The 23,116-nt window shown below is 38.6% G+C and overlaps 1 protein-coding gene across 12 annotated transcripts in view; it reads right to left on the bottom strand.

Annotated features, from left to right (window-relative positions):
- Window positions 1-8,587: 8,587 nt before the first annotated feature.
- The window catches only part of adgrb2 (adhesion G protein-coupled receptor B2), a 264,272-nt gene continuing 249,743 nt past the window's right edge, over window positions 8,588-23,116 (bottom strand). For 11 of the 12 annotated variants that reach the window (XM_032580162.1, XM_032580165.1, XM_032580168.1 and 8 more), the window contains one exon: window positions 8,588-12,703. In XM_032580162.1, the coding sequence (XP_032436053.1) occupies window positions 12,527-12,703 (177 nt within the window). In that variant the 3' untranslated portion in view covers window positions 8,588-12,526. Of the gene's footprint in view, window positions 12,704-21,867; window positions 21,920-23,116 lie in introns of all 12 variants that reach the window. The other variant, XM_032580166.1, reaches the window with a different exon arrangement.

Here is a 23,116-nt window from a genome sequence, read left to right as displayed (position 1 = left end):
TGCCCTAATTTACCTGATATTTAGCAACAGCTTAACAGCAAAGTGCTGCCATTACCTTTGAGCAGACAATGAAAAATTTATGCTTTTGAGATTTTAAAGAGTAATTACCATTTAACTCTCCTTTTAGATGTTTGTGCTAACCCGTTTATCAACTAGCAACTAAAGAACTGCTTTATTAACAAGTAAAAAGAATAACATGTCACTGTTGCTAGTTTGGGAACATTAAATAGACTGTAAAAGAAAGGGTTACCGAAAAAAAATCTGACAGTGTGTGTTACGCATACATGCTCTTGTTGTCTGAAGTTGAACTTCACCAGGCTATAATGCATGCATGATTGGTAGCTGTTATTTTTAGTGGCATAAAATTACATTGCTGACTCTGTCTGCAAAACTGGGCTTCCAGCACAATTACTTGAAGCGAACAAAATGCGCTTTTCTGAACTTCTCAAAGATTAATGAAGTCTTTGAAACATGTTTCTTCTGGAGAGGGAAGTAATTCTAATAGGGACAGATCGTGTGCATTAATCACAACATTAATCACTTTTGGTACAAATGAATGTTCACACCGGTGCTGAGTTTTACATTTGCTCAAGGTGTTGGATCGTATTAAGCTGCAGAAGCTGGTTGATTGGAAAAGTAAATAATTTTATTTCACTGCTTGGGGTCCCCTTTCCTTCAAAACAACCCCTTTTAAAAGAACAAAAGAAAAAAAAAAGACTATAATTTTTAAAGAATGATAATCATCACAGCAGTTGCATTGCTCATGAAATAGAAAGGTCTTTGTTAAATAAATTGCGGAGATTCATCTCTGTTGCTCAGTGGTGCGAGAATAACCCAAATTAACAGACAAAAACATGTAAATTATTTGTAATTAGGCACAGAAAGCATTGGAATGAGATACAGGGAAGAAAATTAAAACTCTGTCTTTAACTTTCACATTCTTCTTTTATCTTAAAATAATGAATCTTTTTAGCACTAGCTGAGTCTAGAAATTGAATTACGCAAATTACAAATGTGTGACAGGTCAAATTCGAAAACTTGTGCAATACATGGAACCGTACCTTAATGCGACTTCCATAAACGCAAGTAAAATAAGAAACTTGGCTCCATGCAGGCATTACTCTGCAAAGTGCTCATTGCATAACAGCCGTGACTCTTCAGGTTGGGGTAAGAAATGATGTTTATGATGGCGAAATCTGGGAGTTTCTGTGTGCACCGGGTAGGTTAGCTGGAGCATAGCGTAGCAGGGGTCTTTGTGAGAGATCAAATGATTCCTCACCCTAAGAGATAAGACGAGGATCTGAACGCGTTCCGCTTTTATCTCGCACCACTCTTCAAGGCATCCAGCCCTACGTTGGTGAACAGAGTGATGAAAAGGAATCTGAAGACAGACGGAGGCAACCGATCCTACTTTGTCTGTATGCTAATGATGTTTTCATGTTGATGTCTGCATCAGTTTTAATATAGATCGGGATATGGATTAGTAAGACATCCCTGTGCACGATTATGTACACATTGGCGGGGAAAGAGCTTTGAACCAGTGGTAGACATGCGTGATTTTGCATGAAATTAAACATACACTGTCGTCACATTAGTGCTGTGTTATAAACGGAAGCCATTCATGCGTGCGCGTGCGGTGATTAGAGGATTTCAGGCCTTTGACAGAACTATAAGCGATGCATCAGGTTATGCTTTAGATGTATTTTCTTGAAATTCTTCAAAAGCACATTTGGCTGTACTCGCTAAAGAACTCGGTGGATTTTACATCAGTGAAATTGGAACAAATGAGACTTTGCACATCTGCTCGCCGTCACCACAGACTCATTAAGGACAGTTCGCCGCAAAGTCAGTCACTCGGATGTAATCGGCTGGGTTCGCTGCGACACAGAACATAAAATGAACTCGACTGCACTGTGTCACGGCTAGGATTCAATTACTAATCTGTGCAATTGAAGCCGAATCCATCTAAACGAATAAGTCGAGCTGAATATACGTGTTGTATATGAATTGTTTGTTCAGTTTGTGCTGTAAAATGCCTTGAGGTGACATCTGTTAATTTATGCTATGTAAAAAAAAAAAAAAAAAAAAAACCTGAAGAGAATAATTTTACATCTACTTTTTAAAGTCCTTGCAAAGGATGATTAGCTCAAAATATGCAGCCGAATGAAAAATAATTCTCTACAGGAGTGTTTTGCCTAATTAAAAAAAAGTGAGATTAAAGTTGCCCCACTTAGTGTATCTCTACTAAAACTGCAGAAAGAAATAGCTTGATTCTCTAAGACAAGTGCTTAATGTCATTTTTTTTTTTCCTTTCCAAACGGTGACCTAATTGCACTGGAAGAGATAGGGTGAGCTATGATAAGCAATTATCTCAAAAGCAAATTAAAGTACTGTGTCTGTTTTATATTCAGAATACATATATTCTTGCAGCAAGGGGTTTCTGAGCTAAAATCCCAATCTGGGTTCATTTTGCATATTCTCACTCTGTATGCCTGGAATTGCACCGGGTGCTCCAGCTTCCCCTCACAGTCCAAAACCTGAGAGTTAGGTCATCTGCTCTCTTTAACATTGACCTTAGGTCCAACATGTGCAAGCATCTGTCCTGCCAAACAGAGAGAGGAAAGGAGAGAGATTATTATTTATTTTTAGAAACAGGAATTCTATACCGATTATTATTTATTTTTAGAAACAGGATATTTGCTTCACGTCCTTGCAATTGTACTATACAATCCGTAGGTGTGCATTAAAACCTTCCGCATCACTTTAGAGTGAATCTAAACATTCACATTATCAAAATGTATTGCAGTCTGTTCAAATTGCCCACTTGCCCTAGCAAAATTGGTACATCAAAATTGTAGTCCATTCCGCATAAATACTACTCTGCATCCGCACTTGTCTCACGGTTAAAAAAGAAGAATAATGCAAGGATGACTTGAGTTTTCTCACCAAGTCAATATTTCAGAGTAAAAAATGTGAATGATTTTGCTCAAATTAGTTGTTTTTTTTGTTGTTTTTTTTACCATAGATAATCTTAAGAGAGTAGCATTGCCCTGGATAGCAATAGAGCACCAGAGAACACAATGCTGATGTAAAGAAATGGTGTTGGCCAGCCTCATTTGGACACATCATGACCGACTGCAATTTAGACAGCTGGACTTTGAGAGGACAGTCTGGCTGTCTCATTACCCCTGTCACCAAAAGGGTGGTAGGTGTGTGTGTGTGTGTGTGGGCACATCATGGCCTCCTGCTTTGTTGATTCTGTCAGCAGGGTTTCTAAACACTGTCCTCCAAGAAACGGCATCATGAATTACAGCCTCCTACTGGACAGCCTCCAATGTACTTTTCCTGGTTTCCATGCCTTTCAGTGTGACAGATAGAAGCTCTATACCGATGTTGAACAACTAGCATTTTTTTCCCAGGCAATTTATTTCTAGGGCTTCAACATGTAACCGAGGATCGCGCTAACCCAGGTCCACCACTTAATTTATGCGGTGGTTTCAAGAAGTCCTTGGATGCTTGATAACGCAATCCGTTCCCGTTAAATGTAGGTTGCCAAGATATGTGCAGAGTGCTTTGTGGATGGGGCCTGATGGGGCCAAAAGGACCTTCAATGAGTCCTTTACCTCACCTCTGAATAAATCATCCTCACATGGTTAAAAGACCACTTATGCTTCATCCCGGTCTGTACGATTGGAGATGGAAACATTCAGTGAATTAGCTGGGCCGGAATTTGGATGGGAGAAAGCACAGGCATTTAACAGCCGCTGGTGAAATGCTGTTTCAAAGGAGGACGCTGGCAGCAACGTCAGAGCTGAAAAATCCGGACCCAAAGCTGAACTCCTGGCAAAGCATTCAGCAATATGATGTATAGCAGTAGCGGCAAAACTAGTTGGTTGAACATCAGAAAAGAAGATGGAGGATTAATAATATTTTTAACCAGTGTATGAAATGAAATATTACTTTGGCTACCTCTTTAATCCATTTTGTTTTTTTTGTTTGTTTTTAATTTGACACCTCAAAGTATTGACTTGCGGACGGAGATAGAAGGACTTCCATCCTACTTTTTAAAAGATATTTGTTAATAATATTGTGTATAACCACAATTGTGAATTACTTTGTGCTGATATAGAAAACTCTAAAATGACGTTGTGACAAGACAAAATGTTTAAAACATCAGAAGGTTTATTTTCTTGAGCAGGATCAGTCTACCATTCAGTACATGAGACTGCAAAACCCCAATGTAAACATAAACTCCCTACTGTGTGCTATTGCTCATATCATGTCACACTATTTTTTTAGAAGTAAAATTTAAAAACAACTGTCTGAAGGGGAGTTTGTGTTATTGTTACATACTAAAAAGTTGTGACTTTGAGTTACAACTTGCATGTGCATGGACTTTATTGCCTCTGATTTGTGTTCTTCGTCAGTGAAATGCTGTAATAACTTTAATCTGACAATTTCTAGACATGCTTTAAAAAGCCTGTATGAATTTGATATATTGCTGCTTTGTTCAGTCATCAACACAAACAGTTTACCTTTGGAAATTCGAAACATTTGAAGCTTTGGATCACGAAATGGGCATAGAGTGAAATAAAAATACGCATATTTGATATTTGGCATTGTAGGTGCTTAGTTTTTCCACAACTTTTACAATTATCTATAATTCTGGCAGGCACTTGAAACAAGAAGGATTTTTGGCAATTTTTTTCTTGTAGCTCTAGTTGGCTGGTTGTTCCAAACCTCCAAGGGTAAAGTTGGGTTAATGAAGAAAGTGTCAAAATCATAACACCCACACCCTGGTTGTCTGTTGAATTAACGATTCAAATGGTTCCCTGGCAGCTTTATGAAGTCTCTGCAAATGATCCAGACTGCATGGGTACTTTAGATGTTTGATGAGCCAAAAAAGAACTCACAGAACTTCTTAAGCAGCCAAAATCACACTGGAGTCACTAGGGATTGTCTGGGGAATTGCAATTGGGACAGCATCAAGTTATCAAAATTCTGTTATCCAGACCTAATTAACTTTAAGAATCTCTGTCTCTCAAGACATGGCAGTGGCGCGTTATGTTAACAGCAAAAGCTTGAGTATCCCAAATCTCCTTATGGTGCGGTCAGAAATCTTGTGCTATAGGTACACATAGCCCCCTCCGTATTTAGTAATATTTCTGGAAAAGGTGTGAAAAACCCTTAAAAGAAATGTATCTTATAATAGTTTTGTGTCACACTAAATGTAACTTTTTTCCGTACATTTATTCAGTGCGAGCAAACTAATTTTTTTTTTTAATAAAGAAATGACCAGTGCAGTACATAGTGTCTACTGTTTACACCAAGTATGGCCCTTTTAGACAACAGAACATCACGTAGTCTTGTTTTAAAGGATTTAGATCTATAGATTGAGATGGTAATGGAAAAAGTTAGATTTCAAGTCTGACTCGCCTGTTTCTGTATTGATTTGACCTTGCAGGTTTGGGTGGAGTACGTTTGTGCTACGTGTGCTTGTGTCTTTACTCCAGAATCTGATGGACGAGTAACTGGGGTCATGACCTCTGACTGAGTGCTGCAGTCACTCCTGACTACCATCATCTCATCTACCTATTAATATTTTTGGAATTCTGACAATCATTCAGATGGTCACCCACCACTTAAGTCAGTCATTAGATCTTTTCTGAGTTGTTTTTTTTTTTGCTATTTATGCGTCCGCCCGTCTGTCCATCCATTGTTATAAACTTAACATTATATTTTTCTACTTGTAATTAAGAAACAAACTAGCAACAAACTGAACAACTTTTTTTTATGAATGGTTGCCAGTGAAATTCATCAAGCTGCTTTACTCCTCAAACTAGCATAGCTAGCAAGAAATGCAAAAGTTTTCTGATAAGAAAAAGTCCAAAGGAACCATCGGGCAGCCCCGCTGTGGACGACTCTGCTGAAAAAAAACATAAGGGAATACATAAAATGTGATGTAATTAAAACAAAATGCTACATATTCTTATCAGAAGAGGGGATTGTGATGAAAGTGTATTATTTTGTAATGAAATCATAATATACTTGAAAATAGTTCATCCATCCATCCCTCCTGGATCTGTTTCCAGGGTCATCAAACACAACTCCATCAACCTTAAGCCCTCAGGCTCTCTCCTGTTCAACTGAATCTTCACCGCCTGGATCACGGCGAACACCTCGGTCCCATGCTGGTCGAAACTGTTTTCCCCTCAGAGCAACGTTCACCTACAAAAAAAAAAAAAAGAAGCAAGATAGGTTAACAGTATATATTTACAAAAATTATTGCCACCTATTAAGTTTTATTTCTAAGCCATTTTCCTCCTTTCCCAGACATCGGAAACATCCCAATAAAACTTCTAAAGCTATGTCTGGTCTCTGAGTTCTCTCGATAAAAAAGCTGAATCAGTACATGACACATTTTCATTTTCTACTGGGGTTTTCCAATAATCAGTGATAATAAATTACGCTGTGTACTCTTTCCACAACTTCATCTTTTGCTTTGTGCCAAATAATGCTTGTTGCCTAAAAGCTTTTATTCCTGCCACACTGTGCCATCTCTGTCTTGTGTTTCAGTAGTACAGGGAGATTTGCTGCCCGGTAAAATTAAGCTCCCGCATTGAATTTCTTTACATTTGGCAACATGTTCATCAATTTGATCATATAGTCCAGACCGCCATATTATTTTTTGGCAGCTTCAAATTAAATCAGTTGCATGAGCAACACAGTCCTCATATTATGTATGCTCTAAATGTCTGCCACTGTTACAGTATATGCAGTACACAATTGCTACTCAATGATCCAACAAAATTACATGGAACCATATTGAGCTTTTACTTACCCCAGTATGCAGGATGCTTGAGTCTTCGGTTGAACTTGATGTCTTGACCTACTTTCTCATTTGTAGCTTGTAATTGTTTGTCCACTAGGGGAACTAAAAATTCATTTGTAGAGAGTTGGTCCTTAAACATGAAAAATATAAGCAACAAACCGAAGAAACAGTGGTATCAAAGCCGAAATGATGTACAGAACAATTTGAATATTGCATCTTTGATCCCAATGAGAGTGAATCAAAAGTGACAGTTTCAAGACATGAATGAACCTCGACACTCAAAACAGCCAGCTGGCATTCATGTAGTATTGGTTGACGTGACAGTTACATAAATATACTCAAATTAATGTTGGGATTTAAAAAAAAAAATTTAGTGTGAGATTACATGCACAATAAAATATGACCTTCATCAGACTGTGGAGGGCACTGTAATCCATTAAATGTGAGTGTTAAAGTACACTCTTTGATTGCTTGTGTTATTTAAGAATTTCTTTGCTTTCTACGTTGAGCGGAGTGAACTTTTACAATCACGTCACTATTCTGGCAAACCTGTCGTGCACCGTTTTACACAGACTGCAGCAGAAACGCATAAAAAGACTGGATTGCAAGTTTCACCTGAGATGAAAGCCCAATGTGTCTTGCTGTATCACCACCCAAACCAGAACTCTTTGCATTGCCTTTTTTTGTTGTTTTTTGCTTGCCTCAGCTATAATAAACTTTCCGGAATTGCTCATTGGGGCACTAAAGCACTTTACACATGCAGCCTCCCAGCAGGGTCAGTCAGATGCAATAATGGGTTGAGTTCATCTTGTAAATGTGAAACCCAAAAGAAATCCTTGACAGGACATTTGTAGAGGACGTACCCTCAAAAGGGTTGAAATCGGTAGTATCTCCCCCTCAGCTGTCCCTTTTTCACTTTGTTTTATTTTTTATGTACCGTTTGTCAGCATGGTCATTCTTTAAGTTCCACAAGTACTTCAACTTAATTACTCTGAAACCGGTGGGGAAAAATAACTCGAATGCACTTTTATCACTGAAAATCACTCTGCCAGGGGTAATTATAAAACGCCCTTTGTGCTTTTACTTTGTCTTTCAGCATTTTATCCTCGGGGCTACGTTCTCCGTTTTCCATCTCTGCTGATCCCACCTTCATCCCCTCTTACTCCTTTGAGAAGGTTCCACTTGGTGGCCTTTCTCCAGGGTGACTGATAGCCGGTCCACAGGCAGACTCATCCACACTTAATTACCCACGAGTCCCTTTGAGGGTCAATGTGGAGGAGTCTGAGAAATGTGCAATGTCGTGTCCTCTCTTCCTCTCTTGTCCGGTACCGCTTGGTGGACGAATAGAGCCGGTCTAAGACAGGCTCTATTCTCCTGCTAAAATAAAAAATAAAAAAACCCACCTTTTTTCAGAAGAGTCCACCTTAAGATATTAGGCATTAGCACAAACATTGCTCAATGTTTATACATTTTTCACACAATATCCAGTCGGACTTGACATTCGCCCCCGTTTGGTTATTTCACAGCAACAGAACTTCAAACCCACAGAGCTGTTACTCTAACATTTTTAGACAGACCAGCGGGTGCTCTGATTGGTTACGGTTAAGCTTCAGTGCCTCTGGGTAACAGCGTTTGTCATGCCAGACTCCGTGAGTGATATTACGAAAACATGGGTATTGCGAACACATTTGAAATCGAGAGAGAGAGTATTTCTCACCAGATGCCCTTGTAGCAGCACATGTGAAACACCCGTAATCAGTTTGAAAATTTATTTTCATATAAAAAAAGACACTATGAAAACATTAGAGGACTACTTTGTACAATCTTATGTATAAAAAGAACAAAAATGAAGGAGAAAGTGAGGGTTTGTCAGTAATAAAATCAGCTGGAATGTCGGATGTTTGGAGAAGCTTCAAAGGCTTGCAGGTATGACAGGTAGAAAGGTGAGCTGTGAAGATTTTTGAATCAACTCTACTTGGATTCCAGTTTGAAAATCTGCCTTCTTGTCCGTCTCGTTCTCCAAAAACAGTCGAGTTGGAAAAAAAGCTTTCTAGAGAAAAGGAAAAGTGACTTTAAAAGTTAACATACAGTGTCCACCTAGTGTTATAATAAACATTACAGCACATTTTATTATATAAAAAAAAAACAAACAAAAAAGATTAATAGAAGAATGCATGACAGACTTTTCAATTGGTCAAGCAATATCTCGTTTTACTCTTCTGAACCATAAAATCTTAATACCAGCCATCATTGAGCCTAGAGTTCCCCATATACTACAAGATGAAAGATATGACTGATGGAAAGGAAATCATTTACACTGTTGAAAGCAAACCTGATTGCGTCTTCCTTCCTGTAAATTGCATTACCATGGGAACAAGACTTTATATCCTTCCCCCCTTTTCTTTTTTAATTAGATCAGTTTGAGAGATGGAAGAAAAATGGAGAAACGCCGTGGAGTAACAGCTACAGGGTGAGGCCACGAAGCTGCCAGACGGACGCTTTGTTCGGTGGATCTGGTTCCTGAGCCTTGCAGGAGGTCAGGTGAAAGTGACCTTACCTTGGCAACCTGGGATCAAACCTGCCTTCCTCCTCTGAGAGAGGTGGAGCTGTAGGTTTGCCTATCAGCTGATTAGCTTGAAAGGTTAGAAGGGCGCCACTCTTGTCTCGCCATCTGCGCCACGCTGCTGTACCGCCACATTAGGGAACCTTAAACAGATGGTTCGAGGGCTGCATTGGAAAATGTCAGGACAAATCGTCTTCCCCAGATAATTACTGTTTTGAGCACTCCCCTTCGTCTTCATCTCTGCCTGTTTCGAGCCTCTTTTTAACAGTGTTATTTTTGAAATCCATCTTGGAATCTGCACCGCCCTTGCACTTTCTTCAAGCTTTTTCATAAATTACAAATCAGTTCTTCCTCCAAACTTTTACAACAACAACTGCCGCTGTGAACGTCGACAGAGGAATCATCACCCCCGACTCGGACACTTTCTCTCACGAACTAATGTAGCAATAACGGGGAAACTGCTGTCGCCTGTTGTAACAACTGCAGCGAGGGTGTTTAAAGGAACCGTAATTTTTTAGCTCCCCTTCGTTCTGAAATGTCCATTTTGTGCTCTCTTTTTTTTTTTTTTTTTTGCAGTGGCTGTGCTCGCCCAGAGATATAAACACACAGTTTGGGATCCATGGAAACGAGGAATTATACATTTGGCCTTGCTGCTTCTAGCATTAAGATTTCATGTTTCTGAGTTCGGAGCAGGCAATATGAAAGAGGTAGAGATAGCACGCTAAAGCAAAAGCGAGGGGTTTTTTAGGCTCTTCAGCAAAAGGCAATTTCTTGTTTATCAAATTATTACTAAAACTTGGAAACAGAATATTGGCTGCTAATGTGTGTTTAGTCAACATGGACCCCATCAGCCATCTTTTTGTTCTTGTTTCTGGTGTCGCAGTGACTCATGATGGATCCAACCAGGCAACCTTCAAACCGGGAGACGGAACAAAGAGGATGCTACAATCTTTTTTACCGTTTTGTCCTTGTTTTTGTTTTCCCAATTGTCTCACTCACTTTCAACTGACGAAGCTATCAAAATTTTCTTTAGTATCTTGGAAAGAAAAAATAGCAATAATTTAAAAAAAAAAGACCAAATACCGGACTTTAGCTATCATGGGTCCCATTTGGACTGGACACTTTGAGAACAGCATTTTATCAAATGTCAGAATCTTTGATTTTTAAAATGTGTTGCATGAATCTGAAACGTTTAAGTGTGACATAAAAAAGCTAATAAAAGGAGAAAAATCTATAGGGATGCAAATATGTGTTTGTAACTTTGTAAGAAGAGGCATTCTAACTAAACGGCACCCACGTTAGCTAAAGTCTCACCCATGGCAAATTTGTAATCTGGCATCAGAGTGACTCATGACAGTTGCTGGTCAATTTGACCCTTTGCCATTCTGCAGTTAACCTGAGTTTTTCCAGGTAGAAAATTTTACCTTGTACCGCGACAGGTGTTACGACGACCATGCGTCCATTCAGATGTGTTGTCTCTGCTACAACAACCAACGATTTCTCGTTAGTGTCTGTAATCTATGAAGTGGCCACCATACGGAAACGTGGTGCAGTGACTCCGGTAACTAATGACTACCAGCTCACTTTAGAGTTAATTTAGCTTAAACTTTAAAATAGTCATTTTAGGAATCAACTGTCCGAAACATAACAAAGGTCAGAACAACATTAATTATGGATTGTTTTTTTTGTTTTTTTTATGGAAATACAGTGTAATAATTTTCAGGACAATATATAGTTAGATAAAATTATAAAGGATGTTTTTTTTGTTGATTGAATAAACATTCATTTACATAATTCATGAAAATACTTCACTATAAAAAATAAAAGAAATGCCATGGCAGAATACATTGGTAAGGAATGGTTTGCTCATATGGAAATAGAAAGGGATAAAACAGAAATGCATTGGTACGGAAGGTAGATAAAATGGCAAAGGGGCAACTGACCAAGAGCCACTCACAACCCATCAAACCATGCAACTTTTAAACTTTGGAAGGAACAAAGAAGATGCTACAATCTTTAAGACCACTGTGTCCTTTTTTTTTTTTTGTCTTCCAGACACTCTTGAAATGTAGCCTCATATTCATGTGCTCTGTCGTAAGAAGGCATTTAAAGTTTTATGTGACTTTTGAATCACTTCATACATGGAAACCAAAAAAAAAAGAAAAAAAGAAACACACTAAGCAGCTTGAGCAGATGAAGCATAAATTAATAAAACATGAAACTAAAAATCAACTGGTTGTCATTTGTTTCAGTTGGGGTTTTTTTTTTTCGTGCCCGGACTAAGGGGAATGACGTATTATTTCAGTGAACAATAGAAAAGACGCAAAATTAAAGATCGGAACGTTAAGGGAGAGGATGTGACGGGAGAAAAAAAAAAAGTGAGACTAGAAGAACCAGAACCTGAAGACATGTAAAGAGAATGGCACATAATCAGTGAGCAGCTCCATCTCTGCCCCCTCATTCCCTATCCACTCTTGCTGTGACAAAAAGAAAGCAAACACATAGGATAGACAGAGTGACTGAATACTTTCATCTTCCATTTGAAAGAATAAGAAAAAAATAATAAACGTAAATTGCCTTGGGGGGAGGGACTAAGGTGAAATATCCCCCCTTGCAATATATATATATATAAAAAAAAAGAATAAGAGTGCAGAAATATTCTTATTTTTCTCTCCCACCCCAAACCACCCTCCCTAAGTCATCAAACACTTGTAAGACATTTTCTTTTATCTTCAGAATAAAATCAAGACCTTTTTTTTTTCTCAGAAATTATGTTTTTCATCCTTTTTGAGTTCTTTTAAAAATCGTCTTTAGTCACAGATCTTTCCAGCCCCTGTTCTGTCCCCCCCACCCCCACCCCCACCGATAGTCTTTGCGAAAATAGAGCGAAGAACAGTCTTCCTTTTGAATGTACGTCCTCTTCAGCTGTAAACAAATACAGTATGGGATCCAACAAAGCACATTGCATGAGGCAGGGAGCAGAATATCTGAGATCCTTTGCAGGAGATCGTACCTATGTAAATCTTTTCGGGAGTCCTGTGTCTGCGTGTGTGTATGCGTGTGCGTGTCTGTATCTCAACATTATCTCAGGTCTGTGATTAAGGTGAGCATGGATGTCTCGCATGTCTTCTTCAGACTTCAGTCTGGAAGTCTCCCTCGGACGAGTCCGGTGTGTTCGCTGAGGACGAGTCCCAGTTCTTATTGTGCAATTCCAGACGGTCTTTCTGCTCCCCAGGCACGATAGACAGCTCGGGGGTCATGGTCTTGAAGCTGTCCCAGGAGCTTTGGTCCTCGGGGTTGGACTTGTCCTGACAGAGAAGGATGAGAAGGGGAAAGGAGCAATGTTAGGGGAAAAAATAAAAATAAAAAATCTTATTATGGCTTGAATGTGGGAAAGATGCACTGTAAAAACTCCCGTCTGGGCCCTCCTAAAACAACGCTACTATGATGTTTTAGATCATAGTTGCGTTTTGAAAATAATACAGCAACGGAGGTTGTGGCAAAAAGTTTAGACAACTTTCAGAATTAATCTTTACCTTTTAAATTATTGCCAACTTACAGAACCAAAAGCAGAGAAGCTGCGAAGCAAAACTGGAATGGAAGGTAATCCAGTAATCCAATATTTCTTAATGTGTACATGTTACTCATAGTCTGCATTGTCTGTAGCCAAGCGCTCTCACAGGGTAATTACACTGGAATTATAGAAGAAAAATGTTGCTTCCACAATGTGGTCAGAATCTTGAAATGGTGAATTGTAAACCCAAACAAGCTATTGTTCTTTGGCCAACCAGTGGTATGATCACTTCACTGTAAAACAACAGTTGTGTTGTTACAAACAATTTACAAGCAGATGTGGTTCCCCAAAAAACATCTGTTAAAAGAAATGCATTCCCTTTGTATGTTACAACCTGGTATTTTCTTGAAGCCATTGTGTAATTCTGCTAAATCAGCCAAGAATGTTGGTTTGTTCATTAATTCGAATACATTAGAATTTTACATGTGTTTTTATCAATGTAATTCACTATGAACAGTATTATGCTTCTCATCATAATTTATAACACAAAAAATTCTCAACTGAGATCTATAGTGCAACACAATTGTATTTTAATAATGACATAATGACCTATAATAATTTACAGTGAATTTTTTTCACAATGGCTTTTTTTGTTTGTTTTATAGTTTAGTTCCCTCATTGTGCGTACTGTATGTATCCGACCTACAGGGGTGCTGTGACGTTATTCTGCTTGAAATGCTGAGCTTCTTTACTTACCGTACCAGGCCACCTACAGTGAAAAGGACGATCAATATCAATATCAACATTTTTTTCTTAAGTACTGAAGAAAGTCATTAAGATCAGTGAGGTTTCTTGTCAGTCAAATGCCAATTCTCAAGAGAAGATCATGAGATTCACTACGTTTGCATTCAGTGACTGCAAGACTAAAATCTCTAAAAGCTCTACCATGTTGCGACAATTCATTTGCTTGAAAAAAACATAAAGTGCATCTTTCATGCTCTCCTACTTAATTTGTTGCTTTCACCTAGTAAAAGCATGAATATCTTCAATGCTTGGGACCTTAGATTGCTGTGCAACATAATCCATTGTTTAAGCACTGAACACAATTAGGGGCAACACCATGAATGAGATAAGGGCTATACGATTGATATTTCATTTCAACAAATGGAGAAAGGCACAGGGATAAGTGGAACTGTTGACAGGAAACAAATTCAAAGAGGAGGAGATAAGGAGTGTGGTATATTCCTTTAAAAAAAAAAAGCATTTTGGGGTTTTAACATAGTTTTATCAAGAGAATTTAACAGTCTCAAAAGAACTAAAACATTTACTGCTGTGGCAGCCGTAGTTCCCTGAATGGGTCATTAAAGGATACGGATGATGACTCAGTAGAACCTCATATTGATTTACTGTGACCCTTTCCCCAAAGGGACCAGGAGCGCTGAAACCAACATGGAGAGTCACGGGGATTCCTCATTGTATCTTTTTCACCTCATCAAATATTTATGCTCTTACAGGTTCCCTTGGTGGAGGTGCACAGCTGTCCAAAAGACATGCATCATTGTCCGTCAAAGTCTGCAAAGGAGAGAGCTACGATATGGTCCTGGCTCGTTTTTTTTTTTCTGGGTCTGCCTTATACTGGAACTATGCAAAGCGCTTGGTTGTGAGGAAATGATTAGAATTTGTTTTATATCTTTGCCTATATGTGAGGAGCATCCCAAAAATTACAACCCATAAGGTTGAGAATTCCGGTCCTAGAAAACAAATTCCCAAATATTACCAAGTGTCATAGCTATCGCTGACCGCAGTTCAAACATATTCAATAGTGACTTGTCTTAATGTTTTAATAATTGATTAAAATAAAAAATATATATTTAGAATAGGTAATGGGCTAAATTTCCAACAAACTGCTGTTAGAAACATAGCTAATAAAGTTTGACACAAGGCTAATTGTGTCAAACTTTTGTCTTGTTTGACACAATTCAAACAAAACAAAATCATTATTGACTGTCTATGATTTTGACAGGCAATACTGTCAAAATCATAGATCCTCTTTTTTTCTTAAATTTACCACATAAAAATAATTTTGGTACTCCAGTAAAAGAAAATAAAAAAAAACAACACACATAGCTAGCTTCAAATTTATTAATAGGCGACCCAATAATGTTACAACTACATCATCGATAAAAGATTTATGAATCACTGACTGGAGGGCTGCTTGTCAGTCGTTTGCTGTAGAAATTTAGCGAACTACAAGACGGAATTTTAAAATTACCACAACAATTACAGTGGCTTTTACAAAATTGTTGCATGTTTTGTGTCAAAGCCTAACCAACTGACACCTTATAAAGGTATATGTAAAGCAAAACCACAACTACAATGCTATGTCGTATATATATATTTGTTTTACTATAAGTGCTGTCACAAGTAGCTACAAATCCAAACACTGTTACTTCTTCCTTACACAGCAAAACGCAGCTCTGCATCAGGACACCGTGTCATAACATGAATGCTTAGGAGGTAAGCTGTATTGCACGTTGCGTGGTTTTGCTTTTAATTTGCAAACTGTCTACATGAATGTTTTTTGTTTTGGCTAAACGAATTCACCTGACTGGAAAACACAACCGCATCGGCTCTCTAATTCCGTTCTGCAGTAAGCTCCCTGCAGCTTCTATTTTGTTTTCTCTAGATCTATTTTCATAACCCCCACCCCCACTTCTTCTTCTCCACTGCAGCAACCCCAAAATATTCACTTGTAACTCATTTTGAGTTATTTGCTCCCTCTGTTCCAGTCTGTCTCCTCATTTGGCACGCTCACGCAACTCGCCGCTCTGCAGCAGAGCACAATACCCCGCCTCACCCCGCAAACCCTCTCTTTGAGTGTGTGATGATTGTCAGTGAAGCGCTAGGGGGCAATATCTGCCTGATTATCATTCTTCCCACATCATAGCCTGACAGTTTGTAAAATGAATACAAAAGGCATAATCTGGAAGCCAATTTGCATGCTAAATGCTGGCGAAGGAACATTTTGTAATGCAGGCGTGTGGGTAATGCTGCAGTTAAGCCCAACTTTATTCCTGGGAGGCTACGGCTGACGCGATTGTGCTGCTGCCGTGCTTGTATCGGTTCCCCTTTGCCATCTCTGCCTGTCTCCATCCCCTCCTCGCCCGAGAGCCCCCCGATCTCATCCGTCTTCGCTATGCCAGAAACCAGCGCTGCTTACAATCAATGAATTCTTTTCACCCCTGGCAAATGAAATGCTCCAATCCCTTTTTCCCCCCTCTGTGGTGTGGAAATGAGAAGACGGCGACAAGGTGCAAGAGTGAGGAGAGAGGGAGACGGGGCGGGATGGGAAGTGGGGGGATCATAGTCACTGACAACTCTGCCTTGAAACAATAGCAGTGTTCCTCCGGCTTAATCGGGTGAGCAGGCAGTTTTTTTTCTTTCCGCTCCCAACATGTGCAGACACTGAAGTTCTGTAATAATCTGTTTCACCGATTCTGTATGCTTGAGTTGTGCAAGACATGTAGCTTTTACATGTCAGCGTTTTAAGATAAAGTGACTTGCAAAAGTATTCACACTCCTTGAATCTTTCCAGTTTGCCAACTAACAAGCAGTAATAAAAGTATTTTATTGTGATTTTACAAACTAGACAAAATAATCCGAGTAATTCAAGCTGAATGCTAATATTCCTGTGTATTGTCCCAAAATGTCCATGTTAAAAGTTTGTTTTTAATCCTATTGATTCTTTTAATCTTGATCTATTAACCTCATGGTCTTCCTGCTTTCAAACTACAGATTTGTGATGCTGTATTTTCAATCCATCTGCCTGTTCTTATTTTAACTTTCCCTTATTTTACCGCAGCTAAACCTTGGTCTGCTGCAAAGTGGTTTTGTTGTTTTGACTTCCTCCATTGCTGAGGAGTTTTCTAATTTTTTTTTTACCCACACCTATACATTGTAAGACTTTTTTTACAACCAGATTGAAGAGCTAAGCTCATTGTTTTACTACACTTGCGACACAATGGCTCCATTAAAAACCAAGCAGCCTAAAACTAAATCTAAGCCCTGAGCTGTCAGACGAGTGTGCCAAGTGGAAAAAAGACAAACTGAAAGTGTCTTTTTAAGACATTAAAAGTGTGCTGCATCATCAAAAAGTTGCAAAAGATGCAAAAACTAAGCATCACTTTGACAATATTCTATCATACCTGCATATCGTTTAAAACTAATGAATCTTTTTTTATCGTGCCATAGCCTGCCTGCATCAAGCTATGTGGTCTATGAAAACTTTCCCCTCGGCCTGCGCTCAAATCTCTATTGCTCACAACCCTTCAGTCTCTGATCCCTTCTCTGCTGTCTTTGACAGGTTTGAACCTGTGACTTTCCTCACTTCAAGTGACTGTTGTTCAGTTGAAGCCTGCAGGGTCTCCAAATGATGCTGTCCCCAGTCGACTTTTTTAAAGACGTTTTAGACGCAAGTTGGCCTCTGGTTCTTGCACTGGCAAATCACAGTTTGTTGTCAGTTGTGGCCTCTATGGATTTCAGACATGCAGTAGTACAACTTCTTATTAAATAGCCAGCTCTTGATCCTGCATTTTTGTTTTTGACAACTACAGGTCTGTCTCTTAACTACTTTTCCCCTCCAAAGTCCTTGAATAAACAGTACACAACCAATTAATGGTGTTTCTGGAATGGGATTTTCCCATTTTGTTTTTGAATCTTTACACAGCACCAGACCAGTACTTGTAAAGTTTTTTAATTACACATTCTTAACAAATGATTGTGGCGACAGTGTTGTTCTTGTGCTTTCAGATTTTACAGCTACTTTTGATACAGTGGATTAGGTATCTTCATTCTTGCTTGCAGAAGTGGGTGGAGATCACAGACAGTACTGAAGTCGTTCAGGTCCTACTTGGTGGAGGAAACGTTTTTGAATAAATCTTGGTGGCCACATGTCCTCCTCTGTGCTCCTCTGTTGTGTGGTGTCCCACAGAGTTTTAGTCTAGGTCCCTTCTTCTTTACTCCCAATTGACTCTATACTTAAAAACCATTGCACTGCTTTTCACTCACTCCAAAAATACAAAATCTTTTGATCTAGTTTCTAATGAAAAGATATTAGTACACTTGAAAAAAGGCAAAGTTAGCTTACAATTGACTCATCAGCAAGATATTGGTGGATGATTTAAGTCAATTATTATCTATTATAGATGGAAAAGTAGTGACAGATTATTTCACTGTCAGTACAACATGGGAAAAACGTATTTTTCTTATAGCTCCTACACTGCTTTTATGCAAACAACTGTTAGATCTACAGTACAGACCAAAGGTTTGGACACACCTTTCTAATTCAATGGGTTTTCTTTATTTTCATGACTATTTATAAGGCAAGAAATCTCACTTCTTAACCTGACAGGGCACACCTATGAAGTGAAAACCATTTCAGGTGACTACCTCTTGAAGCTCATCAAGAAAATGCAGAGTGTGTGCAAAGCAGTAATCACAGCAAAAGGTTGCTGCTTTGAAGAAACTAGAATATAAGGGGTATTTTTAGTTGTTTTGCACTTTTTTGTTTAGTGCATATTTCCACATGTGTTATTCATAGTTTTGATGCCTTCAGTATGAATCTACAATGTCAATAGTCATGAAAATAAAGGAAACTCATTGAATTAAAAGGTGTGTCCAAACTTTTGGTCTGCACTGTATATGCTTCACATTTTTATCCTTGTTGTTTTTAGTTGATTTCTTCTGGGGTTTTTTTTTAATATTGTTTTAGCATAGTGTTTTACTATACTATAAAGTACTTTGTTCTTGTGCCAGTTGTTTAAACTGCTTTATAGTTAAAGGTGGATTAGAAGATCTCAGTGCTTTAAACATGTTGGATGTAAAGGTCAGGCAAAATTTAGAGCAGCATTAGTACATTATTCCTAACTTTGAACATCTCACAGAGCACTGCTCAGAGGCAAGGAGACAATAGATGCTTTTTAAGAAAAGAGGAAATCATTTCCTGTAAGAAAACCTGTAAATCTGCAAACGACTTAAGACTGGGTGGAGGTTAATCTGTCAGCAAGAAACAAACATTCAGAGAGACCATAATACAGTGTCATATACTTTACATGTGTCAAAATTGCCCTGTCAAAGTCCAGACTTAATCAAATTCAAAATCTCTGGCAAGATTTTACAGTACAGGAGGCTCTCCATCAGTCTGGCTGAGCTTGAACTATTTCACAAAGAAAAAAAATGTGCAAAATTTCAAGCTCTAGAGAGCTGGCAGAGACATACTCCCAAAAGACTTGCTCTACAACGCACTAACTCTTTGAGTTTTAATATAAATGTAGACCACATGTTAGACATTTTGAAAATCTTGTATCATTTTCCTTCCACTGAACAATTATTTTTGAAGTCGGACAATTCTTTCTGGCTGTGTACCACATAAAAATCCCACTAAAATACCTTGGAGCTTGTGGCTGTAATGAAAAGAAATGTAAGATCTGGGAATACTTTTGCTAGGCTCTGTAGTCACAGCAGTAAATTTGTCGGTTTGAGAAATGAACGAGTTCTACATGAGATGGGGAAAAAGGGATAAAACAGACACGCGTGTTAGCAGAAAGCCATCTGCAATGAATTTCTAAGAGCGCTAGAGACTTTGCAGCTAATGTATGTGAAAGAAGTTGAGAGGGAACAATAATTGTGTCTGTTAATACAAACAAATGCCTTCTCTACAATATGTGCTTCTGATTTTTCAATGCAAATCTTAAACACACACAACGTTAAAGTCAGTCTATAAAGTGCCGTTGCCGAATCTGTATGTCTTCTCACTTATCCTGCTGTACCTCTGCAGTCTTATCTTTTGTTATTCTTGTTGTGGCTTGCTTGCTTGTCTGTGGGTGGTCTTTGTGTCCACTTTGCTTGCAACCTGGACAGCTGTTGTAAAGTAACAGGTGTTTCCCTGCTGGTAGGTCAGAGTAGCAGTGGCAGTGAAGACGGGGAAACAGAAAAATAAAAGAAAACACGAGTAGAAGCGCCGTTTTGCATTGCAGTGCTCTTGGTAACGGTGCTGACAAGACGATTGTGATCATCATACAGTCATTTGTACTCACCAAAGCCCAGCTTTCCCCATGAGCATGCTCCAATTGATTCACTGCTGTGTTTAATATTGACCACATTGACTGTGGGTCCTCCTTTTCTGCCACAGCATTTTTCAGGGTTTTTTTTTGTAAAAATAATAACAAAAAAAGCTTGAAACAAAAAAAAACTCTTTAAATGAGTGTCCTCATTTAATTTGTTTGTGAAAGACAACTAATGACACTGCATGCTGACAGCCTTTTTAGAACAGCTGCTTATGATGTAAGACGGCATTGAAAAAAAGGGCACTATAAAAAATGTGTGTAAAATAACAGTATGCCTTTCAAAGCTAATTTGTCTTATGGCTATTGAAGAAGAACTAGTAACAATAGATTAAGGTGTAGTAAAGTTGAACAAATATGACATTTCCTGTGAAGTTTTGTCACATTTTTAGATTGCTCTTACAACTTTCAAAGAAAAAATGTCCTTTTTAATTTTTTCTGTTGTGTAATTATAAAGTGACACCACAGGGCATCTCTTAGACAAGAGTGTTGATTTACATAAATCAGGGAACATGTAAAAAGAAACTGTCAAAGCATGTCCATATCTACCATCAACTATCATGGAAAAAATTTATATGAACAAAACTGTGACTAACAAGGTTGAATAAAGACCAGACGTTTTTCCTGTTAATGTGGGGGAAACTTGCTTATCCATGTCCTTTTTTGTGCCAGTTGCTGCCATTTCATTTCCCAGGCATCCTAAAACAAACTATGAACTAATCGACATTTACTTCATAGTGTCAGGTCTATTGGAGTTTGAATGGCATGAAATTTACAGCATGTATTTATTACACAGCTTTTTAGGTGAGTATCAGAGATTAAAAAACAAAACAAAACACTATTGTTATGACTGGGGTCGTTCAATTTGGTCATGTAAATGAGTGTGCAGGTACTTGTTTTTGATTGGTGCCTGGAGGACGACGGGGGACGTCCGATTGGTGGCTTCCCAGATGTGACGAGTATAAAAGCGGCTGACGTGGACTTCCTGAAGGATCCCTCCTCTGCTCATCTCAACCGGCCACACTGTTTGTTTTGTTTGTTAGACATCTTGGTTTGGAGTTTGTAGGAGTGAGCTGCCATTTCTGTTGCCTTAGTTCTTTCCTGTTTTTTTAGTTAGGGAGGTAAGTTTTGTCATTTGGTTTATTTATTTCCAGTTAGGTAAGTTGATTATTATTTAGATAGTTTCTTTTGTTTGTTGTTTTGGCACTAGCTCATTCTGAAGTTATATGCTCCATTTTCTGTCATATCTAAATCAAATACATATATATTTTTTAATAAATATCACTGTAAAATGTTTAACTTTGTATGTGTTGGCTGTTTGGGATGGGACGAGGAGGGACCTTTCATGTTATGATCCGGCCACCCCTAGACGGGTCGTAACACTATTGTATTTTCCAATTTAATGAAACCCTATAGGTTACAAATAATGCATATAATCACAAGGTTATTTTTGTGAAAAAAAAAAAAATCCTTTTTTGTAGTGTCATGTTACTGAAAGCATAGACTTTGAATAAAATATGTACATGTTCATCTTATTGCAGCAACAGACGAGGAAATACGGTAAGATGCAAGAGTGAGTGAATTAAAGAGAACAGCTTTAGGGAAATGGCTGAAGAGTTCACACAGAGATATAATGCCATGACACAAACATCTAAAGCAGTTTCTACAAGCCTCTACCACAGCGTCGATGGGCAAGGCCCATCCTTAGCCACATAAAGTCCACTTAGAACTTGAACAGCTGAAGTGAAAGTCATGTCTGGATGCGGATGAGCAATGGGACTTAGAGAAATGATGGGGTCAGAAAGGTGATGGAGGGGTTAAGTGGGGTTAACTTTACCTTTGTTGACTTGGATGCCCATGGTGCTGCTGACTGTGTGGCTACGATCAAACTGCGACATGACAAGCATGCAACACAAAGGCTCAGTCAGTGAACAAAGCAAATGAAACAGCAAAGGAAACAAAGAAAAAGAGAAGAAATTAATAAAATATAGCAATAAGGCATAAGACAGTACATTGGTTGTGATGTTAAAAAGAAAAACAACAAACTTAAATGACATTCAAACACAAACAAAATGAAAGCAACATCTAGGATAGAGGAGCAAACTGAGAGGATGCCAGAACATTGCGGTCACATTACAGTTGTCAGTTGGGCTTCGGGTCTGATTCCATTATTGTGTAGTCTAACAATACAATCTACGTTCAATACTGGCATTATTCATTAGGAAGCACACAAAGTCCATTTGCCCACCATTTTACCCACTTAGCAAGGAAAGAGACTGTGTTAAAAGTAATAAGGTCTTTCAAAGGAGCCAACATCTGGTGAATGTAGGAAACATAAATTTAATTAGCTCAAAACATTGCAAACAAATGAGCAATCAGCAACATACGCTCTGTTTGCTGCTGTCCAGTCCCTGTGCAATCCAAGACCGGTTTTTCGAAACAGAAAGCATCTCCAGCTGGTGACTGGGACCTTTTCACCTTTTTTTAATTGGCCCAAGGACACTAAATGAGCTAAATTAACATTATGGCTGTCGGTGCACGAAGCCGATGTCAGGCTGGTTCCGCCTGGTCTTCTCGCCCTCTCATTAGGAGTCACCGATAAAGCCATTCGGCTAAGGCTACACTCGCGACAGCCCGCGGTTTTCATGGGCAATTTAAAAAAAAAAAAAAACAGATGATGAGTTTATACACGGCACAGAAAAGGGGGTAAGGAAATAATTAAAAACAAGCTAATGAGAAGAATTAATTATTCAATTAATCCCTCAAACGTGCCGCTGAGGGCTGAGGTTGGAGGGAGAAATGGATAAATGAGGGGAGACGCCAAGACTGAAAATGTCAAGCTGTGAGAACGAATAGAAAGGGGAATGAGATATGAAGAGCGAGAAGAGGGCTGGACTTGCTTTATTGCTGGTTTGTGAAATTGGAACCCCTCAGCTTAATGCCAGCAAATTGACTATCAAGACTTGGAGGCTTGTAAGTGCTTGCAAATTGCTCTAAGCGAATCAACAAAAAAACACAGTCTTTATGATTTAAAATAATGCAACTTCATTTTACCTGCTACGTTCAGCAAATGATATTTTCTACAC

The sequence above is a fragment of the Xiphophorus hellerii genome, chromosome 13 (assembly GCF_003331165.1).
Source record: "Xiphophorus hellerii strain 12219 chromosome 13, Xiphophorus_hellerii-4.1, whole genome shotgun sequence".
NCBI lineage: Eukaryota > Metazoa > Chordata > Actinopteri > Cyprinodontiformes > Poeciliidae > Xiphophorus > Xiphophorus hellerii.
This window is presented reverse-complemented; position numbering and strand designations above follow the sequence as displayed.